This window comes from Poecilia reticulata, linkage group LG22, assembly GCF_000633615.1.
Source record: "Poecilia reticulata strain Guanapo linkage group LG22, Guppy_female_1.0+MT, whole genome shotgun sequence".
NCBI lineage: Eukaryota > Metazoa > Chordata > Actinopteri > Cyprinodontiformes > Poeciliidae > Poecilia > Poecilia reticulata.
This window is the reverse complement of record NC_024352.1, coordinates 8,877,455-8,886,515: the sequence shown is the minus strand read 5'-3', so window position 1 is coordinate 8,886,515 and position 9,061 is coordinate 8,877,455. Positions and strand designations below refer to the sequence as shown.

The 9,061-nt window shown below is 40.1% G+C and overlaps 2 protein-coding genes across 8 annotated transcripts in view; one reads left to right on the top strand and one right to left on the bottom strand.

The window, feature by feature from the left end:
* slc18b1 (solute carrier family 18 member B1) overlaps positions 1 to 815 on the top strand; it is a 14,768-nt gene extending 13,953 nt beyond the window's left edge. For 3 of the 4 annotated variants that reach the window (XM_008399093.2, XM_008399094.2, XM_008399096.2), the window contains 2 exons: positions 191 to 237; positions 325 to 815. In XM_008399093.2, the coding sequence (XP_008397315.1) occupies positions 191 to 237; positions 325 to 379 (102 nt within the window). In that variant the 3' untranslated portion in view covers positions 380 to 815. The other variant, XM_008399095.2, reaches the window with a different exon arrangement.
* A 68-nt stretch (positions 816 to 883) lies between these two features.
* The window catches only part of ahi1 (Abelson helper integration site 1), an 11,805-nt gene continuing 3,627 nt past the window's right edge, over positions 884 to 9,061 (bottom strand). Inside the window, exons 10-26 of one of the 4 annotated variants that reach the window (XM_008399100.2) lie at positions 8,503 to 8,635; positions 8,233 to 8,356; positions 7,926 to 8,155; positions 6,351 to 6,460; positions 6,118 to 6,236; positions 5,869 to 5,999; positions 5,644 to 5,784; positions 4,247 to 4,440; positions 4,081 to 4,126; positions 3,913 to 3,965; positions 3,533 to 3,650; positions 2,696 to 2,745; positions 2,526 to 2,588; positions 2,281 to 2,443; positions 2,106 to 2,182; positions 1,486 to 1,574; positions 884 to 1,357 (exon numbers count right to left, since the gene is read on the bottom strand). In XM_008399100.2, the coding sequence (XP_008397322.1) occupies positions 1,195 to 1,357; positions 1,486 to 1,574; positions 2,106 to 2,182; positions 2,281 to 2,443; positions 2,526 to 2,588; positions 2,696 to 2,745; positions 3,533 to 3,650; positions 3,913 to 3,965; positions 4,081 to 4,126; positions 4,247 to 4,440; positions 5,644 to 5,784; positions 5,869 to 5,999; positions 6,118 to 6,236; positions 6,351 to 6,460; positions 7,926 to 8,155; positions 8,233 to 8,356; positions 8,503 to 8,635 (2,004 nt within the window). In that variant the 3' untranslated portion in view covers positions 884 to 1,194. Of the gene's footprint in view, positions 1,358 to 1,485; positions 1,575 to 2,105; positions 2,183 to 2,280; positions 2,444 to 2,525; positions 2,589 to 2,680; positions 2,746 to 3,532; positions 3,651 to 3,912; positions 3,966 to 4,080; positions 4,127 to 4,246; positions 4,441 to 5,643; positions 5,785 to 5,868; positions 6,000 to 6,117; positions 6,237 to 6,350; positions 6,461 to 7,925; positions 8,156 to 8,232; positions 8,357 to 8,502; positions 8,636 to 9,061 lie in introns of all 4 variants that reach the window. The other 3 variants (XM_008399099.2, XM_008399098.2, XM_008399101.2) reach the window with 3 other exon arrangements.

Below are 9,061 nucleotides of genomic sequence, written 5' to 3'. Positions count from 1 at the left end.
CTGTTTGATCCTTCGAGTAAATCCCTGTCATTAAGAGTCTGCGTGGGGTCATCCATTCCTTTTCAAGTGGGGAAGTTACACAGTTTAAAAAAGAACTTGACAATGAGTGATCATTTTGTTCTTCTGTAAATTAGACTGAAAAAAACGACAAACTACTAATAGTGTTAGTGATGTTCCTCTCTGTTGTCAGGCCTTACTTCTCCTGGCTTACTCTCTCTGTAAGAGAAATCGACAAAGGTAATCATGAATCCGAAACTAGTCGTAATTTTCTAAGTTATCGAGCTGGAACTGATGCGTTTTTACTCATTTCTGTTTGAATTTTAGGCTGCGAGAAGATAATCAACAATCGGATGAAAACGCTCCTCTCCTGAACGGATGAATCCCTCTGCCAGTCATTAAAGGGAATAGCAGCGATTCTTCTCGACACGAGGGAAAGCTTTTGTTGTGTTGTTCTTGCAACAGAATTGTAATGTTTTGTTTCGATGTGGTGCTGCAGCGTAGCAGCGTGCAGACAACCCAGTACATTCGGGAGCTTCCAAGTAATTAATTCTGAACAGAGAGCACAGAAACATCTAACAACCAAAGCGTCCACCTCTTTGGTACCGAGACCTTTGGTGTTAGCGGTCTTGGCATTCTGCAGCACATGACTTGGATTTCATGCTGAGCTAAAGCCCTTCAGGATCTATTAACACATTCATGGGATTATTGAAGAAAATTGTATTTGAGAGAATTGTATTTGAAATGTTTTGTACAGGTCATTCCTGTTGTTAATGGACGAATGTAATGTAATGTGCAATAAAACAGATCTGACAATGTTTGTTGTGACGCCTTCTAACTAATTATCGTTTCACTTTCCTGGCCATTTATTAAATTTAGTCTGAACTATTGTACAAATGAGCCTGAGGTTTTATTAGAAAACGATTGCAATTTAAAAGTGATTACAGCGTTGCATGCTTTTCCATAGTGTCTGAACGTTGCCCTTTAAAGTTATATATCTAAATCTCTACAATGAAATAACATTTTAAGTTATTCAGTATTTGTATATAAAGCAGCAAGGAAAATGGCATTTCTAAATGCATACAAAAGAAACAAAAATACAAATTGATTCTGAACAATGTACATAAATATACTTTAAAAATACAAACAGTAAAAATTTTTTTTTTAAAAGTCAGACTGGTGTTTTCAACGAGTTCATTAATCAGGCTCAAAGGCACGGTTGGACTGGCCTGTCGGCCTCTTTGGTAGCGGCCTGGCGGGCGGCCTGGCCTCCCTCGCCGAACCCGATGCTTCCGCCTCTGAGAAATTGGTCCGAGTCGCAGCTGCTCCCGGCTTTTTCACCTTCCTCCTCCTCCTAGTTCTGAAAGGAAACACTCAGATTTTACTCCCTTTTGTTGCTCCACGGTGTATCCGCCAAAAATGAGCACCGCTTCTTCAGAAACCAAGCCTGGCGAATTTAGGAGGATTTAAGCAAAGCACGCCTCTTACGTGGCATCGGTCAGCTCGGGGTCAGTGTCCGAAAAAGTTGGCTCGGAGAGAAACCGAAGTTCCCCAGAAGAATTGACAGCAGCAGACACCTTGAAACGTGAGTTTGGAAAAGTTAAAAAAAACAAGGAACTAAGAGGGACAGGAAAAGACACCAAAACGCCAATCAGTTACCACAAGAAACCCAACAGACGTACCTCCATCATGCAGTTTTACAAAGCAAAAACCCATGCAACTATCCATATTTATTACAGCAGTGAGCTAAGAAATGCAAACAAGATTTCTTAAATGACTTTTTATATATCCAAGCTGTAATAAGTTTCCAGGAAGCTGTAAAATGATTGTTGCACCATACATCAGTTCTCTGCTTTAAGCAACTCTGATAAGATTTATAGGCAGAAATACACAGCAAGGCTCAAAGTCTCAGTAGACGGTGATAATTTAGGACAGTAAAACAAACTTAAATACAAAACAAGTGGGAATGTACGTTTACCATCTGAATGTGTGGGAATTTTTTTATTTTGTCTTTAGGCCTACACTAATACAGCAGAGAAAAGAAAACATCTATAACGGAAGTGAACAAAATCCTCTATTCAGCTCGTTTTATTAACCTGGCCTCTTACCCTTGTGGGAGTGAGCACCTCCACGTTCTTTCCCTGCGAAGTTGGGTCTCTCTCTGCAGAGTCCTCACTAAACTCACCTACAACAATAACAATAAAAACATTTCTTTTTTCTAACAAAACCTGCAAACTCCATCATATAATACTTCTGTACCACCAAAACATGTCGGCCTCTTACTCTGATCGATTACGTAAGAAGCAAGAAAATATCCCTGCAGCCCGTTGACCAGGCGTCCGAACCACCAGGTGTCGTTGTCTTTGTACAGTACTTGGATGACGTCGCCGCGGCGGATGGTCAGTTCATCAGATCGATTCGCTTCGTAGTTATAGATGGAAACGACCTGAGAAACGGATCCCGATGATGAAATGGGTAATAGCACAGAAACAGATGGGAGCGAGTTCAGTGTCACTGTGAAAACTTACTATTTGTTGAACTGAGGCAGAATCTGGATCATAAAAACCTGAAGAGGTTTGGTCAGGGAGAGACTATGGTAGAGAGAAAATAAAAACTTTACATTAAACCTGTGACTAAATTATGTTTTTTGCTGACAGCCCTTGACCAAAAAGGAAGTAATGACCTCAGAAAGTCTTACTGTATGCAGTTTAAGAGACGAGGCTCCTTTTATCCTCTGACTGATGCCTCCTGGAAATACAAGAAAGTGACTTTGGAACGACCAGAACCATTAGGACTGCAAATCTGGAAAACCTCATTTCAGCTGTAAATGAGGTTCATCTGGTCAGATTTTTCTCTGATGTTCTGTAATTCATACCAACCACAGGCATCACTTTGGACAACTAGCATATGTGCGATTTGGAGGTGTGTCGCTCTGTATTCTGGGGAATCCAGAGCAAACCGATCTCTATGTGGACAGGTTTTGATCGCAGTGTTGTACTTATTGCTCTGAAGACAGCGAGATATTCAATCCAAATGCTTAGTGACATTGTTTTGGTAACAAACAGAGCAGTTACTGGATGCAATGTTGCGCCATCAACAGCATTACAGTAAATTAGAGCAATGCCAGCCTAGTGTTGACGTGATTAGGTTGTGACTTTGGCTTGAGGCCAGAATAGCTAGTCAGCCTACAAATTCTCCTGAGGGCCGGCCAGATTTAAAAAATATATATATATATATATTGTTGCTTCTTGTTGCAACCAGTAATGCAGATATTGACATATTGAAGCCATGAAAGTTTAGTGCAAGCTCAAAACTGTCAGGGAACTCATTGTTCCCAACAGGAAAATAACATGCAGTCATGTAGATTTCTCCAAGACCCTGCAGACAACCACGTTCTGCCTGTTTTTTTTTTTTTTGTAAAGTCACAGTAATGCCTGAATCCTTAGTGAAAGAGCTCTTACTTGTAAGCTAAAGCATAACGCGTAATGCTGCCTTTGATGACCAAACCGGCTGGTGAACTGAACAAGACACTCACGGCTTTTTGTGCTCAAGACTGCTTGGGGTATTAGCTGCTCCGCCAAAGAACCAGAGAGCTGCAGCTTGGAGTGAGGCGACAGCAGAGACGGAGGAGGTAGGGATGCATTTAATCCCTTCTGGGGAGGGAAGAAAAAAGGGGGTGTTGATTTGTGAAGCACAAAAATGTATTTCACAATAGCAGCTATTTATCTTGATGTACAACAAGTACAGCTCAAAGAAATGTGAATGTCTTAAAAAAACATCTATGTTGCTATTTCTCATCTCAAAAAGTAAAACTTATATGGATTTATTACACATAGTGAAGTATTTCAAGCCTTTAATTTGTTGATGATTATTAATTAAAGGTAGTTTTTGGAGGCACACTGATACAAAACTCACTGTGCCAACGTCAGACGTGAAGCTCCTGCCTGCGTGAGTCGTGCCCATTTTGTCTGCAAAGATAGTCAAACGATACATAAATTCTGCATGTAAATTTTGAATAAAATCATATATGATGCTATTAATTCAGGTATTTGCTATGTATAAAGTTATTTTCATATTTACAACCTTGATCCAAACTGAGCCCAACGGCTGCTGTCCTTCGATATGGTTCCTACATACGGCATGAAAACAGGAGACGTTACTGACACGGTTATAATAGCGAGCAATGATCAGTATCTAGAATGTGTAAACATTTTAAATCAGTTCTCTGTTAGAAAAGACGATTTCTTACAAGAACTGAATCCAGATGCTCTTTAACACTCTGCATTTTCAGGTCAAATCTGGCCAACTGGCCAAACTGGTCTATGGTGGAAGGAGTCGGTGTGTCCTGCAGCACCACGGAGTCGGGAGGGTTTTGGACGAGTTTAGTGTCCAAAGACGCCGATCTGCTCAATTCCAGATTGTTGTGCATCTCCAGCTGGGACACTGTAAGACGGGGTCGACGCAACGAATGGCAATTATTCATCTGAGCTCAACAGAGCAGCTGATTGCAACTATTCACAGTGTCCTTTTTCAACTCTCTGCACGCTTTGTCACTTTACAACCACAAATGACAATGCATTTTTATTATTTGATGTGATTAATCAAATACAATGACAACCAATGTTCTGTAGAAATCAGCTGATTAGTAAATAGTGTACACCTTTGTTTTGGTCACAGTATAAACAGAGATGTTCTGCGAAGCCCTTCCACCCCTAAGCTTTTCTCAAATTAAACAAAACTGGTGTCCAATGTTTGTGCAGCAAAACTTCATTTGTGCCGCTATTATCCATCCATCCATCCATCCATTTTCTTGCACCCTTTTTCCCTCAGTGGGGTCGGGAGGGGTGCTGGTGCCCATCTCCAGCCAACGTTTCGGGCGAGAGGCGGGGTACACCCTGGACAGGTCGCCAGTCTGTCGCAGGTGCCGCTATTATTTTAAAAATATTATAAGTGTTTCCAGAGGCCATTAAAGGTCAAGCAGCCAGGCCACATTTACAATATCAAACGATATATGGTGTCAATCAACTAATCTGCCTGAGCTGGAGCTATTTTGTAAAGAGCGAACATTTACGTTTCTAAATGACTTGACTTGTGAATTCAGAAAAATGTCCTTGCAGCTCTTACTTCAGAGGGTTGAAAACAAATGCAGCCACACTTTTCAGATTTTCATTTGTAAAACATTTTAGCTTTGGCCACAAGGTGCATCCTTTTTCTTCCACTTCACAATTATTCACTACCATGTGTTGATCAAATGCACTGCAGCAAAAGGTTCAAGGTTTCCCCCAGAAAGCTCGCTATGCCCGGTGGTTGGGTCATTCATCCAGCAGCCCGCTGTGTTTTTGAGTTAAAAAATGTTTAAAGTTGACAGGAATTTTCAAAATATCACTTGATAATTTTGTGTTATTGAAAGATTGGGAGAATAATAACTGAACACTAACTATAAAGTCTTAAAAAATGCAAACATTTTAAAAAGACTTAAATAAGCAATGCGTAGCCTGGTGGAGGCACAAGTCTGGTGGCCCGCCAGGCCTATAATACACTGGGGGGAAACCCTGAGGTTGTAATATGTCAAAATGTTTATGGACCGTATGGAAATATAATCAAATCCAGTTTGCAGATTATTTTGTCCATGACACAAACACGAACCTTTGTGGTCGTACACGTACACGTGCACCGGCTGGCTCTGACCGAACGCGCAGAAAGCCACCATGTTCTCATGCGGATGGAAGCAGACGCCGTGGACAGCACTGCGGTAACAAAGCTCCGTGTACACTGCGACCTGGTCTCCTGGGAACACAGTACATTGATCAGAGGAACAATGCAGAGTACGTGCAATGAGTTTACGGTTTTGTTTTTACTAGGGATTGTCACCTGTGTCGGTATTCCAGACATATCCTATCCCATCCTCACTACCAGAGAAGATGAAATTCCCACACGGAGTGAAAGTGCTATAAATTCTCTCTCTGTAGTTTGTTGCACCGTTGTACTTCTTTATAGCCAAGCTTAAAAAATAATAATAAAAAGAAAAAGCCAGAAAATGATTCTAAAAGTAAAACAAATACCCTAAATAAGAAATGACCGCACGTCTTCTGTGATCTCAGATGGTCTTCGGTTACTTACATCCTCAAATCCATCATCCTGAGAACGCTGTCTTTGGCATGGATGAGCAGGCACCGCCCATTCGGGTGGAGCTGCAGCATGTTGATGGGGATGCCCCTGAGGTCGCTCTCGTCAATTTTCTGCCAAGAGCCAAACAGAACACAAAACCTTTGTTCCTGTGTGAACAACCGCTTAAACCTCGACTCAACGAATCATGTTGCATCATCTTTTACGATAACATCGGTTTCCGATACCATCTCTATCGACCATTGCTGGCATGGATTTTGCCGTTGTTTGCTGGGATTTACTGAAGTTTTCCACACATTGATGATGCCTGCGTTGTCGGCGGAGAACATTCTTCTTCCTGTTTAGATGTTTAAAAAGAGATTGTCATAAACGGAATCAAGATCACTAACGCCCTCACCTGGTGAAGATGTGCTAAAACATTTAAACGAATTCACATTTTTAGTGCAGTAAAAGTATTTTTCACTGAACACTGGAGAAAAGCTGAAAATTTATTTTTGACATGTTTGACTAACATACCTCTTACAGCTTACACTATAAAATTTTCTTTGTTTTATTTCCTATACAGTTTAATTATATGTACTTAATGTCTGTACGATGTGAGCTCTTGAAATTGAAGTCAACATTATTGCTTAGACACACAATTTTGTCTTTTAAAGCTAATCTCTGATTCTGAAAGTGTCCAAGCTTTCCAAAAGGATGTAAAAAAGGTGAATAAAAAGTTTTTACTTTTTCTTTTAGAATCATTCTTTTGGGGAAATTTGCTGCAATTATTCCATCAAAAAACTGAAAAATTGCTCAAACCTGCATTTGTTATTGTTTCTATGTTCATGGTTCTTTATTACCAAAGAGCCACAGGTTCCAAACCAATGTTTGGAACCTTGGTTTGGAACCAAGGTTCCAATAACATTATTAATCAATAATGTTATTGATTAACATTATTGATTAATGTTAATCAATAACAATCAAGTTATTGATTAATGTTTACATTAATCAATAACTTTCTGCTTTGTTGAGGTATAAATATGACGTAATCCCCATTTATTTTAGCCTGTAGGTTGGAGGAGAAAACATATTTATCTTGCCAATAATAAAAGTCATCAGGATTGTAAACAAGTTTAAAAAAAAGTAATCTAACTTTGGGAGAGTTGCATCAAACAGTGGCGTAATGGATTCCTGGTGTCTAAAACAATCATTAGACATTGTCTACATGTAGAGCTGTTATTTGGGAGCAACAATCACAATAGGTAGGTTCAGATTAAAAGAAAATCACCAATTTATTGACATCATTGATTACGATTTAGACACGTTTCCTTGATTCTTTTCTTGCTTCACCCTCACACTATGCTGCCGCCACCACTCCCCATGTGCTTTAGCATCTCACATCAAATGTCCAAGTGACCAAGTAAATTATCAATATGAATATACGGCGCTTGAAATATAACATTCCAACAAATTTTGCATCCAAGCAGGCCTTAGCGGTTGCTTTATTGCACACAATGATACTGTGATTGTGAATGTAGTTCTGTATATTTTGCAGCTACTGAACATGGCATCAAGAGCTCAAAGTTCAAGGGAACTTTAGCAATAAGCATTAAGTCTTACAGCAGGATAATCATCCAAATCATAGGGCTGATCTACAAACAACTACAACTAAACATATTTAACTAAAGGTTTGGGTTTCTCCACGTTTTTCCAGTGTCAAATTATTCCACTGGAATAAGGGAAAGAGCTCATTTTTCCACATCTTTACCAAGGGAGCCAACAAGTCTTTCTGTTTGAGTTGTTGGTGGGTTCAGAGGTACCTTCGAAATCGAAACACACTGAGTTGACGAAGCTTTTGTGGGTCTCGAACTCCTGCAGCATCTGGCCGTTCACGTCGTCCACATCGAGCCTCCAAACTCTTATCAGGAAGTCGTAGCTCCCGGTCACCACCAGGTTCTGGGCGCCCGGGTGGTACTGAGCGCAGTACACGAAGGATGGGTGAGGCAGCACCTTCTGAGCATTTTCCAGAAGCTTTTCCACGTTCCACTCTCTGAGAAAGAAGAGGATGCAGTGGCAGCCATTTGTCGCTTTTAGCGACTTCATTTACGTCCGAAACATGAAACCTACCTGACGGTTCCGTCTGAGGAGGCGGACAGCAGGACCCTGTCATCGCTGGACCAGCAGAGATCATACACAATTTTCAGATGACCGTTGAAAGCAGCCAGCACTGTCCCAGAAGGAATCTCATACACTGGAAGTAAGAAATAAAGAAAATGTCTTCTTTTACAATCTGACGAGACTTTTTTTTTTTTTTTTCCACAGATCTGCAAAAAGACCAAGTTAATTGACTTGAGGAAACTAAAGCCAGCAGCTGTGTAGAAATGATTCGCTGCTTACCAACAACAGGGAAAGCATCTCTGTCAGCGCAAGCAGCGGCCAGCCTGATTCCAGCGTGAGAAAACAGGACGGTGAAACAGCCCATCTTACCGCCACGGAAAGCCAAACCGTGCTTGTTGGGAATCCGACAGATCTACCACACAGAATATTTTACGAGCTTTTAACTTTGATTCTTGAAAGTCAGATAATCTAAAAATACTTCCAATGGTTTTCGGCTGAATACAGAGCCTTACAAAAGCATTCACAACAACAGCCTTCAATGTAATCTATCATACATATAGCAGTGTGAATTTGTCACGTGAAAGGAGAAGCATAGACGACAACTGACCCTGGAATTTCATGAATTATATACCTGCTTTTTTAATAAATGAGCCCTTTTTTATATTTTGGATCAAGCATAAATTAGAGATCTGTTTTCTATAAACATCAGAATACTTAATTTCTAGCAGTAAAATAATTAATGTTTAGTTTATTGCTGAGCATGTGCAAGTAAAACAAACAAAAAAGAAAAAAAAACAGATATATATATATATATATATATATATATATATATATATAT